Genomic DNA, 24,939 nt, shown 5'->3' with positions numbered 1-24,939 from the left:
GGGTGGCTGGATGGCTCAGTTGGCTAGAGCGTGAGCTCTCAAAAACAAGGTTGCGGATTCAATTCCCGCATGGGATGGTGGGCTGCACCCACCAACTAAAGATTGAAAATGGCAACTGAACTTGGAACTGAGCTGTGCCCTCCACCACTAGATTGAAGGACAAAGACTTGGAGCTGATGGGCCCTGCAGAAACACACTGTTCCCCAGTATTCCCAATAAAATTTTTTTTAAAAAATAGCAACCCAAATATTAAAAAAAAGAAAAATTTCTCTTTAAGAATTTGTTTATAAAAACCCACCACAAAAATAGGTCATATGACAAGTCTCAGTAAAGACAATGTTCTCTAACTACAATGCAATTAAGTTAGAAATCATTATAAAAAATACAACTTCTGGAGTGGCTGGGTGGCTCAGTTGGTTAAAGCACAAGCTCTTAACAAGGTTGCTGGTTCAATTCCTGCATGGGATGGTGGGCTGTGCCCCCTGCAACTAAAGATTGAAAATGGCAACTGGACTTGGAGCATATCATCATTTTAATGGTGATATGACTAGTTTCAAATGCATTCAGTCATGCCTACATTAAAAAATGTAAAACTTACAGCAACCACATTTGCCATGAAAAAATGTTGTATTTATTTTGTATTTAACATAATGAGAAATTTTTATTTTTTCTAAGCAACTAAAAAAGTCCAGTTCAATTGATCTTACAGATGAAATTAACTAAAACATGGCTTTCTCCTCCCCAAATGACTACAACAGAAAACCCACGTTATTTCATTTAAGTAAATTGTACTTGATGAAGGACACAAATACATGTTTAGAGACAATAATGCTTCATATTTGCAAGGCTGAGCATCTGTTTACCGTGGTCTGGGAAGAGCCTGGGTAATTGCCTATGAAAGAAAGAGTCATTTTTGTTAACTCTTGTCCTTAATAAGTGATATGTGAATTTTGATGCAGTACTTCATTCATTAGAATAATCCTTTCATCGCAAAATTGCAGTTTATGTATAAGGATTTATTTGTGAATGATTTCAATAATCCCCTACAAAAGATCCTAATGATAGTAAAATTAAATTAGCGTTTAATAACTGACATATATGAAGCAATTTAAATAATTTAGAATGAAATGATAATGAAAATGCTAAAGATCAAACTTTGTTGGGTGCAGCTAAAGTGGTATTTAAAGGGAAATTTGTAGGCTTAAATGCGTATAATAGAAAAGGCTAAAAATTAATGTGCAAATTGTTCAAATTCAAGAAGTCAGAAAAAGATAATAGGAAGTAGAAACCAAAAAAGAGCAGGAAAAAAAACAAAGTCCCAGAGAAGATGCACCAGATCAAAAGCTGGTTATTTTTTTTCTTAGTATTTTATTTTATTATTTTTTAACAGCTGGTTATTTGAAAAGATAAAATAGTCAAAATGTGTTTAAGACTGAGAGAAGGTGTAAATAAATGTAAGAATAAAAAAAGCAACTATAGATAGAAAAGATTTTTTAAATATAATACTACAATTAACTTTATGCCAATAACTTCTCAGAAAGTTCAGATTATAAAACCACAATTTTCTAGAAAAATATAACTTACTAAAGCTAACTTAAATGAAACAAAACAAAACAGAAAAAAACCTATAATCTAAAAACACCAGGCCTATAAGATTTAAAGACAGGTTCTATTAACCATATAAAAACTAGATAAGCCCAAATCTTAGAAAAATTATTCCAAAGAGGAGAAAAATGAAGGAACACTTCTCAACTAACAAGTGAGATTGGACAGTATAACCTTAATACTAAAATAAGAATAGTTTGAGAAAGGATTAATTATAGGCCAATATCACTTATAAATATAAATGAAAAAATCCTAATATTAGGAAACTGAACCCTAAAATTATTTTGAAATACACCTCTTGACCAAGCTGAGTTTATCCCAGGCTTGCAAGCATGATTTTTTTTTTTTTTTTAAATCTATACAAATGGTCAATAAGCCTATGAAAAGATGCTCCACATCATTAGCCAGGAGGGAAATGCAAATCAAAACCACTGTGAGATACCACTTCACACCCATTAGGATGGCTATAATTAAAAATAATAATAATAAAGGAAAATCAATGCTGGTGAGGATGTGAAGAAATTGGAACTTTCTTAACATTGCTGGTGGGAATGTGAAATGATATGGCTGTTGTGGAAAGCAGCACAAGCTGTCTGGAGGTTCCTCTAAAAATTAAACATAGAATTACCACATGACCCAGCAATTCACTCCTAGGTATACACCCCCAAAAAGTGAAAATAGGTACTCAAATACTTGTCCACAAATGTTTGTAGCAGCATTATTTTCAATAGCCAAAAAGTGGAAACCAAAATATATGCATCAACTGATGAATGAATAAAGTGATATACATATATACATATATATGTATGTGTGTACACACACACACACACACACACAATGGAATATTATTTAGCCATTAGAAAGGAATGAAGTACTAATACATACTACATGCTTGAATGCTGAAAACAATATGGCAAGTGAAAGAAGCCAGTCACAAAAGACTACATATTGTGTGATTCCATTTATATATAATGTCCAGAATAGGGAAATCCATAGAGCCAAAGGTAGATTAAGTGGTTGCCAAGGGCTAGGGGAGGGGGAGATGGTGAATGACTGCTAGTGGGTACAGGGTTTTTTTTTGGGGGGGTGATGAAATGTTCTAGAATTAGTGGTGATGGTCGTATATACACTAAATGTTTGTGTATACACTAAACCCCTAAATTGTACAGTGTAAAGGGTAAATTTTTTGGTAGATCTCAATTAAACAGAACATCAGCAGTAGAATCAGACAATCCTGGGTACAAATCTCTGTGTTCTTGGGGTAGTTATTTTCATTCAGGCCACAGGTTCCTAATCTGTAAAATGAGAATGGTAGGCTCCACTATTCAAAATCGGTTCTACTTCGCTGGGTTGTTGTTAGGAATGCCTGCAATAATAATACAAAATGCTCCACGTGGCATCTATTAAAAACGTGTAAACTGTCATCATGGTTGTGTTAGACAGTAAGGGATTGAAGAGTAGGGAAGAGTATGGCAAAGAGGAGAATGGATGAAAGAATATAAAGAACATTTTGAACAAATGGAGTGAGGACACATATCTTACTCAATTGTCTCTCTAAAACCCAGAGTGGTATCTTTTGAAGATATGTTGCATATTTTTATATTTAAAAAAGAGAAAAGTACAGATACATGTTACAACATAGATGAACCTTGAAAACTTTATGCTAAGTAAATGAAGCCAGTCACAAAAGACATATTGTATGATTCCACTCACATGAAATGTCCAGAATAGGCAAATCCACAGAAATAGAAAGTAGATTAGTAGTTGCCAAGGGCTGAGGGGGTTGGGGAGTTGGAAGGATATGGGGAGTGACTGCTAATGGGTACACGGTTTCTTGCTGGGAGACTGAAAATGTTCTAAAACTGATTGTGGTGATGGTTGTACAACTCAGTGAATATACTAAAAATCATTGAATCATACACTTTAAATGGGCAAATTGTATGGTATGTGAATTATATCTCAATAAAGCTATTAAAAAATAGTAGGAAAAAATCTGGATATGTAATTCACCAAATTAACAGACTAAGGAGAAAAAAACAATCATAACCTCAATAGATGAAGAAAAGGCACTCAATAAAATTTCACAAACATTGCTGACAATAACTTTAGAAAATCATACACTAAAAGGAACCTGCATAATCTAATCAGTAGAATTTTCCAAAATGTAAGAGTAAACATCTCATTTAAATTGTGAAACATTAAAAAGATTCTCCTTAAAGTCAGGAGCAAGACAAGAATGCTAGTGACAAATACAGTACATAGCATTTTGCCCTATTTTCTTAGTAACCAATTTTGTTCAGAGCAGCGACTGCTGAGTTGAAAAACCATATTTTCCAGACTCCCTTGCAGCTAGCACATGACATAATTCTGGCCAATAATAAATTAGAAAAGTATGCTGAGGATTTTGGGGAAAGTCTTTTTTTTTCTCTCCTGATATAAGTATTTCCCCTTCCTTCGATGAAATGTCTGGAGCAATGGTGGTTATCCAAGGACAGAAGCCAAAAGCTCAAGGATGGTCAAACAGAGATACAGAATGATCGTAGAACACTGATCACAGTGTGGAGCTGGGCTTCACGTTACACGAGAAAAGTACACCCCTATCACTTGGGTTTTCAGTTACACACAGCTAAACAAAATCCTAATCAGTATTAGCTTGCTATTCCTCTTCAACATGTTACTAAAGGTTCCAATGTGTATAATGAAATAAGAAAAAGAAAGAAAAGGATAAGGATTTAAAAGAAGAAATAGCTTACTCTCTAATGGTGCAGTAAAAAAGATTATATCAAATGTGGCAAAATGTTAACAACTGGTGAATCTACGTAAGAGTATTCAGGCTTGAAATTTTTCAAAATAAAAATTTAGGAAAAAGGAAAATACTCGTACTGATAAACAAAAAGGAAAAATAAACTTTATGTAGGACAAAATATACCATAAACAAAGGGAAAAGACAAGAGATAGTTTAGAATAAGTTATTAGTAAAGGAGTAGAAATAGATTAGCTTCCAGAATATATGAAAAACTTTTACAAATCCTACCAGTCCACAAGCAAAAGACAAGCAAATAGGCAGGTGATGTGGGCAGACACTCCTGGAAAAATGAAATCTATTATGTCCGATAAACAAATAAAAAGATATGGAATGTACTAATCTAGAAAATGCAAGTTAAAACAACAAGAAGATACCATTTCACACCCATTACATTGGCAAAATTCTTTAAGTATGAGCACAGAGGTGTTGGCACTATTGTAGAGTACAGGAACTCTCAATCAGCTATGAGAGAATGGATAGGTACATGTACTGGGAAGTACACTTTGACAACAGCTAACAGTCAGAGATGCACACGATATTCAGTAATGCCCCTCCTCGATATAATCCCTGGAGTAGCAGCAGGTCTGTGAGATCAATACCATTTTCATAGTAACACTAAGACATTCGGCTTTTTCATTTTTATTCTCTCATGAGTTCAGTGAAGTTTTCCAGAGGCGCATGATGTCACAGCAGACTGACTGCAGAAGCAAATATGAGAACCTATCTATCTTCCATTAACTCAGACACTAAAAGATTTTCAAAAATGTAAAAGCAATAACACTCTTCTCACTATTTTGTTTTGTTTTGGCAAATATAATTATTTTTTCATTAAAAATGTTATGATAACATACAGTGGGCTTTTATAATTTTTAAATGATTTAATAAATCATTTCTCAATTTCAATGTCCAATGCAGTTAATATCAATAGCTGTATAACTCACATTAAAGCCATTTCAGATCCTCAATAATTTAAGAGTGTAAAGAGGTCCTAAGACCAAAAAGTTTGAGAACCACTGCCCTGGAGAAACTATCACACATGTATACCAGGAGATACATACAAGAACCTTTATTGCAACACTGTAATATCAAAGAACTGCAACCAACCTAAATGTTCATCAGAAGGAAAAATGATAAACTATATATTCCTACAATAATATATGGCAATTTAAAGGAATGAACTAGCACTACCTGTATCAACATGGTCAAATCTCACAAATGTTGAATTTAAAAAGTACCTGCTGACGGATACATACAATATGATACCATGTATATAGTTTTAAAACACACAGAATTATACTATATATTATTATTTAGTGATATATATATATACATAGCAAAAGTAAAAAATAAAAACACATAGAAATGATAAAAGCAAAAATCACTGTAGAAAGTTACCTCTGGAGAGGAGGGAGGAGAAATGAATTACAAGGATGAAGGATAGGCAGGAGCCTTCAATTATATGTGGAAAGTATATCTCTTTAAGTAGACAGTAAAAACATAGGTATGCATTATATTATTCCTTATAATTTCTTGTATGATTGAAATGCATCGTAAGTTAAAGTTAAGAATGAACAAGAGGGAGACACCATAGGACCCGATGAAGGATTGCAAATGAAGGGTGACAGGTTTGATTTGGGTTTCAAGACTAGAAAACTGGAAAAAGATCAATGCATTAGCTCAAGTTTAGGAAGTCAGAATGAACAAATAGTTTGTGAAAAGGTAAGGTGTTGGGATTTCGACATACTAGCTTGAGAAGCAGAGATGACAACAATCTTGAGTTGTAAATTCAGCGAAGGTGTTTGGGCGGTCAGGGCCAGAGATCCAGATTTGGGATTCACTGAATAAAGATGGAAGGTTTGAGAATACATGAGAGAAAAAGGTGATGAAGGAAGATGGGGGTGTGATGAAGTTTATGCAGAGAGAGCAGAGAGGCTGGGGAACATTGACACTAAGGGCAGGGGTGGAGAAGAGAGGCTGATGGAAGAAAACTAGAAGTCCTCAGAAAGGTAAGAAAGAATCCGAGTCAGGTAGGAGCACATTCCAAAAGAGATGGTATAAAAAGGTTCAAAAAGAATGAGGAAAAAGACTCTTGTCACTGGAGTATATTTATGCAATTTCAGCTCAGACTGAGAATTTCCTGAAAGCTTGCCTCCTGAAAGCAGGCAATATTGACGAATCCCACATCTTGCTGACCACTCCTCTTTCATCCATTTATTCATCCCAACAAATACTGGTTGAGTACCTTGCATGTGGGCACTAAAGATACAATAATGAATGTCTGTCTTCATGGTGCTCAGATCACAGTCTTGAACCACCTAGTCACACTGATGAATGTAAAGCCACAACTATAATGAATACTATCAATGAGAGGTACACGGAACTTTGAGATTGCCTAATAAGGAATTGTTATCTGCCCCCTCCTTTCAGCAGCATATATTGTGCCTCCCTGAATAGACTGTAAGCCCTACAGGGCATATTTTTTTATACTTAGATGGTCCATTTTCTTTTGATATCTTCTCCAAGCGCCCAGCATAATGCTTCAGAATAATGGGCATTCATTATATGCCTATTTATATACTATACATCTGTAACTGGATGCTTCAGATTTTGTAATAAACATGTCCTACTGTATGGAAGAGCTACGACAATTTTTTTTTTTTTTTAATATGCTGCTATGGGTGTTAAGGATTCGAAAAGCAAAGTACAAGCCTTGAACAGGTTAGTCTGGTGTCTTCCACCCGTATCCCAAGCAACTACCTTGAGAATGTTTAGGATTAGTCTCAAAGGGGGAGCTAGTAAAAGCATGGAAGGATTGGCACACAACATTCTCACCTCTAAAAAGACAACTCAAAAAAGTGTACCAATAATAATAAGCTGTGGTATAATGTTATTTCTGCAAATAAAAAGCAAAACATTCATCATAAGGCAACTGGAAATGACAAGAAAAACACAATTCAGCAGTCATCAAGAAGCAGCCCCACAACTACTTACATCACGAAACTGAACCTTTCCAAGTTCTCCTAATTCACTGACGCAACAATAAGCAGCTTCTGACTGTAGAAAAAGCTGGGCCAGGGTCATCTCCTCACTCCGGAAAAGCTCCCCCATGGCGGCGAAAGTACGTCAACTGAGTACCTAGATTTCTCTCCAACCTAAGGCAAAAAGAGAAAATTACATGACCTTGGAAGTTACTAAGAGGGTTAAGAGCAAACAATACCCTAGTAAGGCTCTTTCGTTTAGCATTTTGTATCTTCCACCTCATGCTGACAGGTCTTTCACAACTGTTTTGACATCCTTCTTAGAAAGATGGAAAGGAAAAATTGCAAAGGCTGTTACTGAATCTTCTCCTGCAGAGTGCCTGATGAAAAGTCACTTCCTGTGCAGTCAGCATCAGGATCAAATGACAATATTTTGGGACACCTCAATACATAAGAATGTACCCAGATTAAAAACAGGAACTGGGAATCCCAAACAGCTCTTTAATACTCTGAACACAATATTACAGGCAATGACACGCATACTGCTCTTTTTTTCTGCTGTGTCAGACACAAACAGAGGAGATCTTGAATACCTTCCCATAAAGGATGTATCCATTACAACGTTTTCTACCCTCTATTGCCCATTTCTAACAGCCAAAGTCCCAGCACTACCCTAAAGCTACCACTACCTTAAAGGGTTTAACCTTCCAAACTCATAAAAAAAAAAAAAAAAAAAAAAAAGCACCATTTTCTTCCTAAAGAATCGAAACACATAATCATTATCTAAAAAAAAAAAAAGAACCAGTTTGCATATTAAGTCCAATTTCAAGTCAAGCATGACAAGAATACATTGATAATGACAAAGCAGTTTCATCAAGCCACAGAGACTAAGCTTTCCACCTCCGCAGCTTTCTGTTTCTTATCCCCATCTTCAAGATTAATTACATTCTTCCATCTGTTAAAGCTTCTCATGCATGAGCCAGTAAAGGTTTCATTTTAGGGCTGTCTTATCGCTGCCGGGTAAGAAAAACAATTGGCGCTATCAGTGGTCCTGAAACTGCAATTATTCACTCTCAACCTGCTATTGTAAGGCGCCGACTGTACAGTATCTAAACTCAGCAAAACGTACAGTATCTTTAGTATCATGAGAGCATCCGTAATGAGAGGCATCCAAGGAAGAGTTACTCTTCTGGAAGGCTGGGAGACATTTTGAGAAATTTGAACGACAAAACCTTTGTGCATTTGATGTTCAAGGCAGCAGAACAACACACTCACGTATAAGTAAGGATTTTTCAAGAGATTATGTCGCTTGACTTGATGACTGTCTGTATCTGAATCATCCAAAATGGCTGTTACCAGCCCCCAACACACCCCTACTCAACAAGGATAGATTCCACAATCTCTAAACACATAAAATTATGCCTCATCGGCATAGTTTAGGGGCTGTCAATAATGTCAGCCCCCAAGGAGTTGCTACTAGTACTGTCATCCAGTTTTCGCCACCTAACAAGGTACTGAAATTCACCTGCTTCATTTGCTGTATACTCAGTGAGAAAATCAGGAATTCTCTGAACCCAAGCACACCTACCTGGAGTAGGGACTAAAAGGGGGAAATCCTCAAATTGGGAGCCCCTTTAAGAAGCCCCCCCAAATTCTTTCGGACATCCCAATAATCTTCAGTTTCGCCGCCTACCCCTTAAATGGGGGAAGCGACCAGGGCCTCCAATGTGGAGTGAACCTCCGGTTATTCTGCCCATAGGAGGGGTGCCCAAAGAGGGGTGAAACCCCATTTCCTTTCAGAGACCTAAGATCCCTGCTAATTCTTTTGACAAGAGAGGGGGCTGTTAGAAGGATTTCCTGTGCCCCTCGGAGGCCGCTCCCTGCCACGCTGTACCTACAGCCCCCGCTCACCTCCAGCCGCCGCCGGGGCCACTGCCAAAGCAGCTGCCGCAGACCAAGCCCGCAGCCCCCGCGGCTCCCGACAGAAGCGCCTCGGAGCGTGCGTGCGTCCGCAAAGCCCCGCCCCCGCGCCGCCGCTGGCCTCCGCCCCTACGATGACCTCATTGCAGTTGGCCAATGGAATGCGGCGTCGGTCGGCTGCCGCAGTGCGGAGTCGCAGGGGCGCGGCGAGACCCTGCTTGGTGACGCCATCTTGTTCTCGCTGGGGCTGTGCGGGGCTGGGAGGGTGGGTAGGTGGGGCTGGTGGTGCAGGTGTTCGAGGCCCTGAGTTCCTGAGCCTTTCGGAATCCCTTCTCCCTAACACTTGCTCAGAATCCCTTCCCCGTAATACTTACTCTACAGGCAAGGCTGCCTCCTTTATTTTCATATCCAAAGAATCAATTCACAATGTTTTCTTATCGAGGGAACGTGAGGGAAGGGGAGAAAGCCTTATGAAATGACCTGAGAGCCAGGGGGAGCTTGAAAACGCTTCTCAAGCTCCCCCTGTCTCTCTCTCACACACACACACACACACACACACACACACACACACACACTCACTTTTCCCCTTAGTTTGCTGAAAAGGAAATTCGAGCCCCAGAGTGCAGAGCGACTTGCTAAAGGTGTTAGATCCTGTAGTAGATCCTAGTTCACTTAACTATGGAAAACGCCTATTTAAAAAGGTACTTGGTTTAGTCCCTCCAGCAACTGTACAGGGTCTATTTTTCTCTAATTAACAGTGGGAATAAACCCCGAAGACCGTGTGTTTTGAAAGTCTGTATCTTGTTTAGTGCATTCCTGCGGGCCTATTTGAACACATAGGGTTTTCTAGTTAAAAATAAATAAAGAAAGAATAATTTGTTTTTTAAAACGCACAAGTGATGCCTACATGTTCTTATAAAAACGCCTTTCTCACATATTAATATCGATTCCCTTTTCTTGACCTTCTTTTGAGGAGCAGGGATCCCGAATCGTTTGTAATAACCACAATTTATCAGGAAAAACTCGGAAAACCGGTTATTCAGTCTCCGTGGGTGGTGGAATCCTATTTGAGACTCAGGTGAAATGAGAGAGACATTTCAGATAAAAACCTATGCTGATAATTTTGTCTACCTGGCAAAAACATCATCAATCCTTCTTCACCAGCCTAAACGAAATAGTGAAAGGCAAAAAAGAACATTTTATTTGAATTTCCCATCTCACGTTGTGAGTGAAGACAGAGCTTGACTTCCAGACCCTCCCTTTCACCTGTGATCACAAACGCTCCCCAGCTCTCTCAACCTTCCCGGCAAGGCAGATAGGAACCTACATTTGAAAGCCTGCCAAATTTTAGAAAACTATTATGCAATGACTGTCATTTCCTTCCTCTGAGTCTTAAAAAAAATTTTTTTTAGACCACAGAGTCAGCTGCTTGCTAACCACAAATTTTTCATACCCCACCGCTAAGACAGACTTTCATCTGGACTCCCCTCAATTCCCTTAAACTCTCTGTTTTCATGGCTTCCTTGAAAGTATATCCTCTCAGAGCTCCTTTTCTATTTCCTTTCTTATTTCCTGCAATTAATCTTTCTCCAGTGTTCTATTTCTTATCCCCGCATGAGCTCTTCCTTGGCAATCCTGCTATTGTCAGGATTAAATGTCTATGTGTGGGAATCATACTTATTTTTCCATCCACTTCACTTCTGCAAGGCTCAGGATGGAATTTCAAGCTGCCTGAATAATGCCATTCAGGCAACAAATGCTTGCTAAGGGCCTACTGTGTGGTAGACATGGTGCTAGGTGCTTGGGATAGGAAAATGAAATAGACACACTTCCTATCCTAGAGGAACTCATAGTTCAATGAGAAATAAAGTTCCAACCAATAATGAGAGAGGGGGAGGGACAGAGGGAGGGAAGGAAAGAGGGAAGGAAAAAGAAAGAGAGAGAGAAAGAAGTGCAATGATTAATATTTACTATGTACCAGGCACTTTTCTAAGTTCTTTATAAATATGAACTTGTTTAACCCTCACAACAGTATTGGGAGGCAGATACTATTAATATCCCCATTTAACAGATGATATAATGAAATTGAGGCACAATAATTTGCCCAAGGTCACTCAGCTAGTAAATGGCAGAGCCAGATTCAAAGCCAGCCAGTTTATCCCCATTTCCTGTACTCTTACTTATTGCACTGTTCTGCCTCTGGTAAGAGTGCAGTCTCTGAGTCCAGCTTGTATTCAAATCTTGATCTGCCATTTAATATCTGTAACCTTAAGACTCTGTAAGCCCCAGTTTCTTCATCTGTAAAATGAGGTTAATAATAATATTTACTATTGGTTATTTGAGGAATAAAAGGAATCTAGAACATGCTTGACACTCAGCCTGCCTTAAAAAACTGTTAGCTATCATCATTGTCAATATTATTGTTGAGATACAAAATACCATATAATGAACCTGAGGATGTCAGGAAAGCTCATATTGAGGAAGTGACGTGAGAACAGAGTTTTGGATTTGAGCTCTCACTGAATAAAAAACTGTCCTTTCCCCTGAGGTCCTTAATCCTGCTAATGGCATCATTGTTTTTCTAGTTACCTAGGCTCCAAGCTTAAACCATCTTTAATTCCACTTTTTTCCTTTCTTTTCACATTCTGTCAGTTGCCACATCATGCTCATTGTGTGTCCTGCCTTTATTTCTTGCCTTTACCCCTTTACCCTTTTTATTTTCATTGTCGATAACCTAGTACAGGTCCATTTGCCTCTCTCAGATAACTGAAACAGGAGCCTAGAGGAGGCAGCATGTGTAGGTTAGTAGACCACAAGCTTTTGTGGTCAAGCCCGAACTAGGCTTGAATCTCAGTTCTTCCATTTATTCCACTCAATATCAGATGTAAGAGGAATAAATCTCAACTCTAACAGTTACAAGGTGTGTGAACTTAAGCAAGTTAGTTCACCTCCTTGAGCTTCATTTTCCTCATTGGAACGCTCATGGGAATTTTCTGTTTCTCTTTTATAAAACACAATACTTTCCACATGACTTTGACATTTTTTTCCTTTTACCAAACTATAAACTCCTTTTTCCCCCTAGCATTGGACCTATTCATTCAATACTAAGTATCATTTCTTGAATGAATGAGTGAATGATAGATGACCCTGAAAGAAATGGCGTTCTTCTAATAGAAATCTACTATCAACAAAAGAACACAGGTTATCAGACAAAAGGAGTATGATCACATCCTGCCTCGTTTCTCTATCCCCATTGTTTTATGAACTTCATTATCTGTGGGGAGGAGAGCTTGTGATAGGTGCTCATATTCTTCTAACAAAGACATGAGGAGCAGCTGGGAAAAGTTCAGAGCAGAAACTAGAATCAGAAAATGTCTATGGAGTCAGTGAAAACTTTGCAGGATCATCAAGTTTGGTACAATAATAACGCTGATGTCTGTATTCCATTTACAGTTCTCAAAGTTATTCTACATCGAAGCATACCTATGCGGAAAATGCTCTTTCAATTCAATGAAAAGTACTTTTATAAACAGCTTTTAGTCATCAAAAATCCAACATTCCTTCAGCAAATATCTATTAACTGTATGCTTTATACCAGGAGTAATGCTAGAAACTGGAAATGCAAAGATGAACAGGAGCTCACAGCCTATCAGAGGAGACAGACAGACAACCAACTGTAGTATAATATATATATTAATAGAATAGCAGCGATTGGAGCAGAAGTCTATGCCAGCCCAGAGAAGAGCGTTATTAATCCTGTCTGGCCTTAGGGAAGGCTTTAAGAAGACATGACATCCATTTAATAGATAAATAGAAGGATAAATAGAAGGAGACAAAGGCTAATAAAATAGAACAGAAAACGTATTAGTATTAGACTAAAATCATCACACTCAGCAAATACACTAACTTAGCCCAAAACTGATTAAAATTATTTTGATCCAGAGTAATCAGGCATTTCTGCTCCTCTGTATGCTTCTCTAGGAAAGAAAGAAGACAAAAAGGATCTCTGGTTGTGCTTTTCTGTCACTTGAACAAGTACAACATAAATGTATAAAATGCTGTTGACCACCTAGCCCTATAAGACATGAACAATTCCATATGAAGACGAACCACTACTGCAGTTCTGGGTATCCGAATTGCTCTATTTCTTAGCATCTGTGAAAACATCTAAACAATAGTTACAAAAATTAGTTTTTCCGTACCAAGACAGAGCAGAAAATGGAGGCAGTTGTAAGAATTGTCCCGATAGTGGAATGATTAGATACATGTTTTTTCTCCTTTTACTCTATTCATTTTTTGGTTTGATCAAATGCACAGATATTGTTCATATTTCCACCAGTCAGAGGTCACCTCATGTTTGCTCATCCAACTTAGATGCCTAGATAAGGCCTAGAGAGTATTAACGTTAAACCATGTGTTTCGAAATACATATTTGCTCAAGTGTCCCTCTTTTCCATATGCTTTCTGTATTAGTTTCCTAGGGCTGCTGCACAAATTATCATAAACTGAGTGGCTTAGAACAACAGAAATTATTTCTCTCACAGGTCGGGAGGCTAGAAGTCTGAAATCAAGGTGTCAGCAGGGCCATGATATTTCTAAAGACACTAGGGGAGAATCCTTCATTCCCTCTTCTAGCTTCTGGTGGTTGCCTGCAATCCTTGGCATTCTTTGCCTTGTAACTGCATCACTCCAATTGCTGCTTCCATCTTCACATGGCAATCCTACCTCTGTGTGTCTGTATCTTAACCCAGTATGACTACATCTTAACTTGATTGCAAATACACTATTTCCAAATATGGCCATATTCACAGGTTCCAGGTAGACATGAGTTTTGGGGGAACACTAGTCAACCCAACCCAGGACACTTCCCTTACCAATTTTGGAAAGGAAATTTTGCTCTGCATCATTTTCCAACTGTTCACCTGCAAGTCGTTGCCAGCAAACAGTAAAACGTTGATTTAAAATTTCATTTCCTCTTATCTGAATTCTTTGAGATGATAGTAACTCAGTTTAATGATTGTGTCTAGTCAAATAATTTGGGGGGGGCCGGCCCGGTGGCTCAGGCAGTTAGAGCTCCATGCTCCTAACTCTAAAGGCTGCCGGTTCAATTCCCACATGGGCGAGTGGGCGCTCAACCACAAGGTTGCCGGTTCGACTCCTTGAGTCCCGCAAGGGAGGGAGGGCAGCGCCCCCCGCAACTAAGATTGAACACAGCACCTTGAGCTGAGCTGCCGCTGAGTTCCCGGATGGCTCAGTTGGCTGGAGTGCGTCCTCTTAACCACAAGGTTGCCGGTTCGACTCCCACCAAGGGATGGTGGGCTGTGCCCCCTGCAACTAGAAATGGCAACTGGACCTGGAGTTGAGCTGTGCTCTCCACAACTAAGACTGAAAGGACAACAACTTGACTTGGCAAAAAGGCCTGGAAGTACACGCTGTTTCCCAATAAAGTCCTGTTTCCCTTCCCCAATAAAATCTTTAAAAAATAATAATAATTTTTTGTTTCTCCCTTTTATGTAAAAAGGAACTGTAATTCTTAAATTATTCTACCATGGATCTGAGTTCAGTGTTGCATGAAAGAATTGTCCCACCACAACCTTTAGGTGACGTGCAATCACCTTGACTGTCATTCTTGAAATGTCAATTTGCAGTTTGTTTTCATAGAAGTGGTCTCTTTTGCAGTTTCAGTCTGAGTTCCTCAAAATAACACTCTGCTTTTACTTTCAAAATCTGTCAATATTTAAAATAAAAGTCTTTTGATAGAAAGTAAAAATTTGTTCATAATAGATTTTGAGACTTCCTTTGGAGTTCAAGGAATGTCAGCTTCCTTTAGCTCTGCTAACAATTACATCCACAAGGAGATATGAATGAGCCTAAAGCATATGACATTTTATGCAACGCTCCAGGCTCTTGTGACCAACACATGAGGCAAGGGGCTTCTTAACTCGTGAAAATTAACAACACCAAGAAACAACCTTCTTCAAGAAATAGAAATTAGAAAACGTGAGAAAACTTGAGATGGGAAGAAGGGAAGGACTAACTGACACAGCGCAGAGAAGCTTCTCTGTGACATTAGATCTGAAGTATTTGCCCAGGAAAACAAGAAACTATTTCAAGGAGGTTTCTGAAGTACAGAATCTGGCAAATGTTTCTGTACCGGGTTTCTAATGACTTGGAGAATGGAGGTTAGATCTGGGGTAAAGAAATACATCAGATAATTCCAGTAGAAAGGATCTAGTTGATTCAATGGTCAAGGGTAGATCTAATTCGATCTGTTGTATTCCCACTGCCTCGCTGAGTGCCTGGCATTCAATACATACTTCATAAATACATTTGAAAGAAAAGAAAACAAACCTGAAAATATAGTTTCTTAACTTGTGACAAAGTTGTGGGTTATTTGTATTTGTAATCATGTACTTATTTAAGGCTGGAGATTGCTATACTTTACAGTTGATTTGTTTTTGTTTTATAAAAATGGTCTACTGGACTTGTATGGTATTTTAAGGAGGGAGTTGTGGGGAAGAAAGTCTGTAGGAATCTTACAGGAATGATATATATATCGCTTCTCGGCCGTTAGGCTAAGATCAAGTGTAGAATGTATAAGGGCGTGGTCTTCAGAGAAGAAAAATTTTCTTAGGGGGAGCTGAAAGTTATCCAGAAGGGAGCTTTCAATTGGATATTGCCTTGAGCCCTATTTTAATTCTAAGTTTGTTTTCGCTTGGAGTTTTAGAGATTGTGAATACATGTGAACAATTATTTCTATTTAAAAATATATTTTGAGACCTTACATTTTTCTGGTAATATGCATAGCTATTGACAACAATAGATTTGAGTGAAAATGTAAGATAAGTGAATTTTAGGAGCTTTCTATTCAACTTTTACATGCCTCTCTCCCATTCTTTAATTCAGTACTAAGTTTTAGGCTTGGTATGACCCAGGCCTAGGTAGAGGAAATTGGACCAGGGCCCTAACTTCAATGAACTCAGAATCTATAATACAGTAAGGATTTTATTAGCAATATATAATAGTAGTATGGATGCACTGATAAAGGCATCAATAGCTATGCTTAGAAACCTTTACAGGAGATGAAATTTGAGTTAAGTCTTAAAGGATGAGAAGGTGTTTGCCTACTCGCTATGAACCTGGTCTGTTCTCCGCCTGCTTTGTCCATTGTGAGTTGATTCCACCACCTCTCTGCAAAGTGTTTCTTTCAAGACTGAGTTAAAGATCAGTTTTTTAATAATGACAACACTACATATAAAATTTTATGGGATATCACTAAAATTGCACTCAGAATGAGAAAAATAATCATAGTTTTAAATGTGTTTATAAAACAAGGAAGAATTAAAGTAAATTAAACAAACATAACGCAACATGTTTTAAAAACACAGCAAAATAAACCCAAATAAGACAGGAAGAAACAATTAGCAAAGTCAAAATGACAAAGAATAACAAATATAAGAGCTAGTTCTTTTCAAATATCAATAAAAATAGGAAAACTTCTGATAAAGTGAGAGAGAGAAAGACTACAAATATAATAAGAATAAGAATTGATTTTAACCACAGATACAAAATAAATGTAAAACAAAATACTATGTGAAATTATAATTATAAATGGTAATTAAAACATTTTTTAACAGACTGGGTGGTTTTATTTAAAAAATTATAAATGGGGCCGGCCCGGTGGCTCAGGCGGTTGGAGCTCCATGCTCCTAACTTCGAAGGCTGCCAGTTTGATTCCCACCTGGGCCAGTGGGCTCTCAACCACAAGGCTGTCAGTTCAATTCTTCGACTTCCGCAAGGGATGGTGGGCTATGCCCCCTGCAACTAGCAACGGCAACTGGACCTGGAGCTGAGCTGCGCCCTCCACAACTAAGAATGAAAGGACAACAACTTGACTTGGAAAAAAGTCCTGGAAATACACACTGTTCCTGTTCCCCTTCCCCAATAAAAAAGTCCTGTTCCCCTTCCCCAATAAAAAAATCTTTTTAAAAAAAATTGTTGTAAAAGAAAATTTTTCCAGATAGTCTCTTCCCATTTTGATCACTCTATTATTCTAGTGCTCATAAACATTGTTGAATATATTCTACTTACATTTGTATTGCATATCAGCTACTTATTTGGGAATCATTCTACTTCGTGTGTATTTATTTCCTCAATGAGATTATTAAACACCAAAAAGAACATAGATTATGCTTCTGTTTCCTTTGTATTCCCTTGTGGTATCAAGTAGCTGCTCTTAATAACCACTTATAAACATTAAAGGTTTTGGAGCATGAAATAGTTGAATTGCCTCTTTCAATTTAAGCTCATGGAAAAACTTTAAATCATCTCTCTGAAGCCATATGATGGATCCAGCACCAAGTCTGTGTTGATTGCTCATTCACACCAATCAGTGGCCCCAGGGATTCATAGAAATATGTGTCTTGGTGGAAAAATGAGTCACTCCACCAACACACAGTTGGCCTCTCACACCCAAGGCACAATGGAAATGTGGAAATCTGAGTAGAGCACAAAGAATCTGTATCTGAGCAAGAGTTCACACTCTTCCTGTTCTGTTACATTGTGAAATGGAAACCTTGTTTCCTGGGAAAAGGGCCAGATTCCACAAATGAAATGGTTTTGCTTAGATGTGCACAGCTGCTAAAAACTTACTGTTTTTATTGAGAGTGTCTTGTTTTAAAGATCTGGCCTTTGTTCCAACTGGAAAGTTGAAAGAAAGTGGGGGGATCCTCTTGTGAGCAACAGAATGAGTTTAACAGAAAGTCTTGAATACCTGTTCTTGACTGGTTCGAGTGCAAGGAAAGGAATATGGTCAGGCACATTTCTTGCCACCAATGGTGTGTTAACCATTCTGACATGTCCCTTTACATGTATGAACACATTGCATCCTCAAAACAACCTTAGTATTTTTTTATTATGGGAAAGTTCAACAATATAATGAATCCTTATGTGCCTGTCACCTTCAACAGTGATTAACACATGGCCAACCTCATGTCATCTACATCCCATCCACTTCCCTCAGGATTATTTTTAGTCATATCCTAGATGTGATATCATTTCATCTGTAAGTACTTCAATAACTATCTCTTAAATATAAGGATTATTTAAAAAATATAACCACAATGCCTTTATCACACTTTAAAATTTAATAATAATTCCTTGATGTCAGCAAATATATAACCAGTGTTCAAATTTCCCTGATTATCTCATAAAATGCTTTTGTTTACAATTTGTTTGTTCTAATCAGGTACACTGTAATTAGTTGAATGGCTTTTTCTTTTTTTATATAGGCTTTTTGAAAATTGAGGTGTAGTTGATGTACATTATATTAGTTTCTGGTGTACAACATAATGATTTGATATTTGTATAGTTGTATATATTTTGTATAGTTGATATTTGCATATGTGAAATGATCATCATAGTACATCTAGTTAACCTCTACCATACACAGTTACAGAATTTTTTTCTTGTGATGAGAACTTTTAAGATCTACTCTTAGCAACTTTCAAATATGCAATGCAGTATTATAAAATAGGCCTTTAAAGTCTTTTTTAATTCAGCGATTTCCCACTTTGTCATCATCTCTTCCTCTCCCCCCACCACACTCACCCCTCTGCAATTTGTTGGAGAAACTGGGTTGTTTGTCCTGTAGGATTTCCCACCTCTCTGGCTTTTGCTGATTGCTTTCCTACAGTGTTGTTTAATGTATTTCCCTGACCCCTATATTTCCTGTAATCTGGTAGTTAAATCTGGACGTTTGATCAAATTCAGGTTTGGTTGTTTTGTTGTCAAGACTATGTCATAGGTGTTGGTATGTACTTCCTATTATATCACACACCAGACATACAATGTCAATCCTCTATCTTTTTTTTTTTAATTTTATTGGGGAATATTGGGGGACAGTGTGTTTCTCCAGGGAGTTGTCCTTCAATCTAGTTGTGGAGGGCGCAGCTCAGCTCCAAGTCCAGTTGCCCTTTTCAATCTTTAGTTGCAGGGTGCTCAGCCCACCATCCCATGTGGGAACTGAACCAGCAACCTTGCTGTTAAGAGCTCGCGCTCTAACCAACTGAGCCATCAGGCTGCTCCATGTGCCACTGGTTTTAAATATTTTTAATATCTCCCCATTTTTGGACCAGAGACACTGATTTTAGAGTCATAGCAAAGAGATGTCAGAAAAGAAGATGAAAAGGAAAGGGAAAGTGACAAGAACCAGAGCAGAGGGCTGGAGACTGAACCCATGTGAAATGATTACATTAAGGAAAGGGCAGGAAAAAGAAAATTGCATGCATACTCATAGCACAATTATTCATAATAGCCCCCAAATGAAAATAATCCAAATGCCCCTCAACTGACGAAACACGATGCAGCATATCTATACAGAATTTTATTCAGCCCTTACAAGGAATGAAGTACAGATATGCTACGACATGAATTAATCTTGAAAATATGCTGACTGAAAGAAGCCAGACACAAAAGGCCACATACTGTATGATTCCACTTATACGAAGTGTCCAGAGTAGGCAAGTCTATGGACAGAAAGTAGCTTAGTGATTGTCAGGGGCTGAGAGAAAGGCAGAATGGGGAGTGACAGCTAATGGGTATGGGGTGACAGTATTGAATTTTACCTGAGCTCTGTGCTCCTGGAAAACAGTTTAAAGGAAACTCCCTAGGCTTTTGTGTTCTGGAGAATAGCTTACTGCAAAGAACCACCCTTCTCCCTATGACTCACGGGATGCCCCTCTTGTTTACCAGTGACAAGGACAGACATTCTCATTCTCTGCCTCATAAATGATCATTGAACTGCTTGTCCCCACTGATCACTCAGAACAAAATGCTTGTTAACCAAACCTTGTTTAAGCTTTTCTCCTTCCTTCAAGTCCCTGATCTTTGGCCCACTCTTTCAGCCTGAGCCAGCACACAGCTCCCTAAGGATAAGCTGGCTTCAGGGAAACACATTCTTGGGTCTATTTCCCCATCATGCCACGCTTTCATCTATTCCCTGCACCTGGTTCTTCCTAGCTTCCTTTACTCCTCTCTATAAAAGAAAACCCCTTTGGCCTAGCCCTTGGGACACTTGCAAATCTTATGGTCACAATGTTCTTTCCATCACAATAGAATTGTCCTCCCCTGACTGCAATAGTCCCTTTCCTCCCATGTGATAATCCTTTCAAATAAAGTCTCTCTTTACTAAGTCTGGGTTTTTTTTATTTTATTAGACAGATGTTTATTGGGGGGGGGGGATGCAAATGTTCTAAAATTGATGGTGGTTGCCAACTCTGTGAATGTACTAAAAACCATTGAATTGTACACGTTACACAGGTGAATTTTATGTTATAGGAATTATATCTCAATAGAGCTGGGGTTTTTAAAAAACATTTTTTGAGCAGTTTTCAAAGCTGTTAACAAGGAAAATGAAAGGAAGAAGAAATAAGTTAGCAAATGGGACAAGAAATAAATAAAAGGAACACAACCTCACAAAAGGCAAGAGGGAGAGTCTCAAGGACAGCAGTGATAAATCCTGCAGAGTACAAATAAAATTAGAAAAGGAGAAATAATTGGTAGAATATAGAGTTTATTAGTGACTTCTAAGTGCTCTTTTAGTAAGCAGAAAACCACCTTTTTCGATAAACTGCGGAAGTTTAAAGGACTGAATTGGGGGTAAGGGATCTGTAGCAACAGTTCCAGAAAACAATGGAATATGAACAGGAGAAAACAGATGGACCCAACCCTGAGGTGACAGGAAGGTAAAGCCAATTAAGACTGCAGTTTTTGTTTGTTTGCATGTTTTTTATTTTTAGGATAAGAGTCTGGTGCACGTTGAAGGCAAAGGAGGAGGGGAAGTTTTATGGCATTTTCATTAATGTGTTTTCTTGATGTTTTCTGTGTTAGCCTGAATCACTGCTGCCCTGAGACTAAAAGTCTCTCCCCACTGCAAACTCGTTATGTCCTTTGAATGGTTTCTAGCAGCAAACTACCGTGTTTCCCTGAAAGTAAGACCTAGCCAGACAATCAGCTCTAATGTGTCTTTTGGAGGAAAAATTAATATAATATTAATATGTAAGATATTAATATTATGTTAATATTTCAATATAACATAAGACTTGGTCTTATTTGAATATAAGACCTGGTATAATATACTATAAGACTGAGTCTTATATTAATTTTTGCTCCAAAAGATGCAGTAGTGTTAATTGTCTGGTTATGTCTTATTTTCGGGAAACACGGTATGTATAAATTAGCTCTTAATAAATAATTTTGATTGTTTTCTGGTTCAGAAAAGCTGTATACTGTTTGAAAAAGAAAGGAAGGAATTTGTGAGGAAGAGAAACATACAAACGTTAGAGGCACTTTTCATCTATGTCAGAGGGACAAGAATAGTCCCTGTAAATCTGCAGAGAAAAACATTGTTGTTACCTGCGGCAACGATGAGCCAGCTGCTGAGAACTGGCTTTCCCTGAGGGATGGTTTGTTTCTCTGATGTGAGGACACATCATTCATCCCAACCATTTATTATAAACAAAACACACTGTCTCCCTAGGGTCTCTCCCAGTGAGGAGCCCAACCTGAATGAAACATTGCACGCTGCACTCTTCACACCTTGCTGGACCTCCCTGAATGTAAATTGTTGAGACTTATGGCAGAACCACCATAAGAGATGTGCAATGCCTGATTACCCAGCCCTCAGCCTTATGCTTTCACACCTCATGTTGTCACTGCTGGGAGATGGGGAAGGGTCTACTCTGCCTCCTCCTTTATACCTAGAAACTACCCCCACCCCCAACCCTTCCACACTCTCCCAGGAAGTAGTGACAACCTTCCCTGAGCTGTCCCTGGGCACCTTCCACGTTGTAGCAGAAACTATTTATGCATCTGCCTCTTTGGCTACGCTATGAATTTCTCAGCAGGAAGGACTGAGCTTTAGTCCTCCTTGAAGTCAGCCCAGTAGCTGGCTCATGGTAAGTAGTTGAATAAGTGGACGGATGGAGGAATATGATAGAGTGCTGTGAGATTCCAGCTGCTGACATGGTTGCATTCTGGTGTTCTTTTTCTGGGCCAAAGGGTTGTTTGTTTTCACTTCTCTATCCCTTTTACAGACTGCCTCAGCAGCTGAAAGCACACTATAGAACAATATGCTCTTCAGCAAATAGAGTGAGCAGTGGAAAATGCAAAACGTCAACCCTGAATGCAAGCAACGGCATGCTGAATGCAATGCCAAACGAAGAGAAACTGCTTATTTTCAATGAAAGGGAAAGAAGTCCTCCGCAAAGGATTGCTCCGTTCCAGCTCTGGGTGTGGGTGTTGATAGTTAGTTCACCAAGGCTCAGCACGCCCCCTGTTGGATTTAGCTGGCATTTAGTAAGAAAAAGACCAGGAGAGAAACTTGATATAGATTATTTTTTGGACGTAGGTATATAGGGGTAGGGCCATTTCTGCCAAATTCTTTGTTAAGGAGGCATGAAATGAATCAGAGATGTGTTCACTAGACTATTCCTGGGACACAATTTGACTCATGCACAAATACTGACATTCCGTTTTGAAGAGTAGAAATACTTTCCTGACGGGAAAGCCAAAATGGCACAGACTCAATTTCTTTTAGCAAGCATGCAACCACGAAAATCAAGTCAACCACTAAAACTCCTCTTCCGCACCCCCCCAAGTGACGTTAAATTGTAATCTGTAAATTATAATCTGTAAATGTCCATTGATGAACTAGTTAAATAAGTATAGTACATCTATATATTGGAAAACAAGACAGCTCTACACGTACTGATATAGAACATTCTCCAAGATATATTAGTGACTGGAAAAAAGCAAAATGTTGAGCAATATATATATTTGATTATATATGCAGAGCCTTTCGATAGAAGAAAACAGTAGAAATTGTTGTCTCCTGGAAGAGAAATTAATTACTACAGACGGGTAGAAAGAAAACCTCTTTTCAGTATATATCTTTGTGTGCTATTCAGTTTGTATATTGTGTGTCACCTATGAAAATAATGTAACCAATTTAAAAAATGTAAGAAACTTATGAAAATCCAGTAAGGTTCTCTACGGTCCCTCTTCTTTTTTCTAGAAGTCTTATCGATGCTCAATGGAAGCAACTTAAATTGACAAAATACACTTTTCTTAAATTCTAAAATAAATTCGTAATCTGTCAGTTCTAGCAGATATATATATATATATATATATATATATATATATATATATATTTATATATTACATGTATGTGTGATTTTATATACCAGTTATGATTCTATATACCAGTTCATTCTACTTGAATCTGACAAGAAAGCCACTTGTTTCTGAGAAAACAGCTATTAAAGTGTCAGGGGAAATATTTTATCCAACAGTTGTTGGGGCTATCCCAGACAGTGAGCGCTTCAGCTCCTTTCTGGGTTGGTGGGTTCTCTCACTGGATTGATGGAGCCCCGAGTCCCCACTAAGCAGATTTTCACTCTTCCTAATGATAATGCATGCCAGACTAGAAAAGACCTTTTGCCAAGACCATCATCTATCCAGCTGGAGAAACCCAAGCTTGCTTTCCTAACCAGGGAAAAGGTTTGCAGCTTTTCTGGGGGAAAGGGGGTTGGTGCCGCTCCAGGGAACTCACAGCTCCAGTGCTGTGCTAGAGAGCAAACTGGGGGAGCATAGGCAGCCTCTGTTTCCCTGAACTTCTGAGCTAAGGGTCCTGCTTGGTCCTGCTTCTTGGTATCCAATATGGTTAAAAATGTGTCTGTAGTTAATCCTCAGGCTGACAGGCTCAAAACCAGCACATGGGGTGGCCACCTCCCCACCCTGTCCCAATGAAAGGTGGAAAGCACAAGAGGAGTCCAGGGACCTGGTTTGAGCACCAAGGCAGTGCTACCCTGCGGCTAATCTCTAGCAGCTCACTTGCCATTTCCAGGTCCTCCAGTTCCCTTCTGTCAGATGAGGAGGTGGGATTTCCTGATTTCCCTGATTGCTGAGCGCTAGTCTCTAGGACCTAGAAAGAAGGGTGCATGCGTAGATCCTGCTCTCTGCGGTTAGTCAGCTAGGCCTCTGGGGCAGGGAGACAGACAGGGAAAGGTGCTTTTTAGAGAGAGGTTCAAGTATCTTAAATCCTACTCTGTTCGGATAATTCTAAGAGGAACCTAGAGGAGCTTTGCAGCCCCTCACCACCACGGTGACCCTAACTTAAATTCTCTTCCCGTCCCCAAACAACCCTTCAAGAACAGCAGTTGGTAACTTGGGGTGGAGGGTTAGAGGCGCCTTCGAAAAGATTGGGGAAGCCATGGATCCTTTCCCTTTCAAAAATTGGGCCCAGGCAAATACAATGTTTCGCATATAATTTCAGGATCTCAGGTTCCACCTGACTCCCTGCTCTAGACCTGAAAAGGCTGAGGTAGGTCTGCAGGTGAGCAGAAAAAGCGAGAGGGAAAAGTAGAGCAACACTCTAGGACTTGTTTCCTCTCCAGCTCACATTCCTCCGTCCCAGTCCCGCTCCCGCCGCCTCCGCTGCCAGTGGAGGCCCTAGTCTCCGGCTCCAACTATTCCAACCATCCTGGGAAGGGTGGGGCGCTCAGCTTTTGGGTCCCCCCGGGTTGCCCTCCCTTCCCCACCATCGGTCTCTCCTTTTGTCCCGGTCCCTCC

General features: G+C 38.9%; 1 protein-coding gene across 8 annotated transcripts in view; it reads right to left on the bottom strand.

The window, feature by feature from the left end:
• ATP6V0A1 (ATPase H+ transporting V0 subunit a1) overlaps positions 1-9,562 on the bottom strand; it is a 51,569-nt gene extending 42,007 nt beyond the window's left edge. For 5 of the 8 annotated variants that reach the window (XM_019747623.3, XM_019747624.3, XM_019747626.3 and 2 more), the window contains exons 1-2: positions 9,301-9,421; positions 7,403-7,563 (exon numbers count right to left, since the gene is read on the bottom strand). In XM_019747623.3, the coding sequence (XP_019603182.1) occupies positions 7,403-7,519 (117 nt within the window). In that variant the 5' untranslated portion in view covers positions 7,520-7,563; positions 9,301-9,421. Of the gene's footprint in view, positions 1-7,402; positions 7,564-8,977; positions 8,997-9,300 lie in introns of those variants that run through there. The other 3 variants (XM_019747628.3, XM_019747629.3, XM_074320262.2) reach the window with 2 other exon arrangements.
• Between the last annotated feature and the right edge of the window lie 15,377 nt (positions 9,563-24,939).

Source organism: Rhinolophus sinicus, chromosome 12 (assembly GCF_057876585.1).
Source record: "Rhinolophus sinicus isolate RSI-liver-muscle chromosome 12, RSI-T2T, whole genome shotgun sequence".
NCBI classification, from domain to species: Eukaryota; Metazoa; Chordata; class Mammalia; order Chiroptera; family Rhinolophidae; genus Rhinolophus; species Rhinolophus sinicus.
Note: the sequence above shows the minus strand (reverse complement) of the source record. Positions and strands in the feature narration are given on the sequence as shown.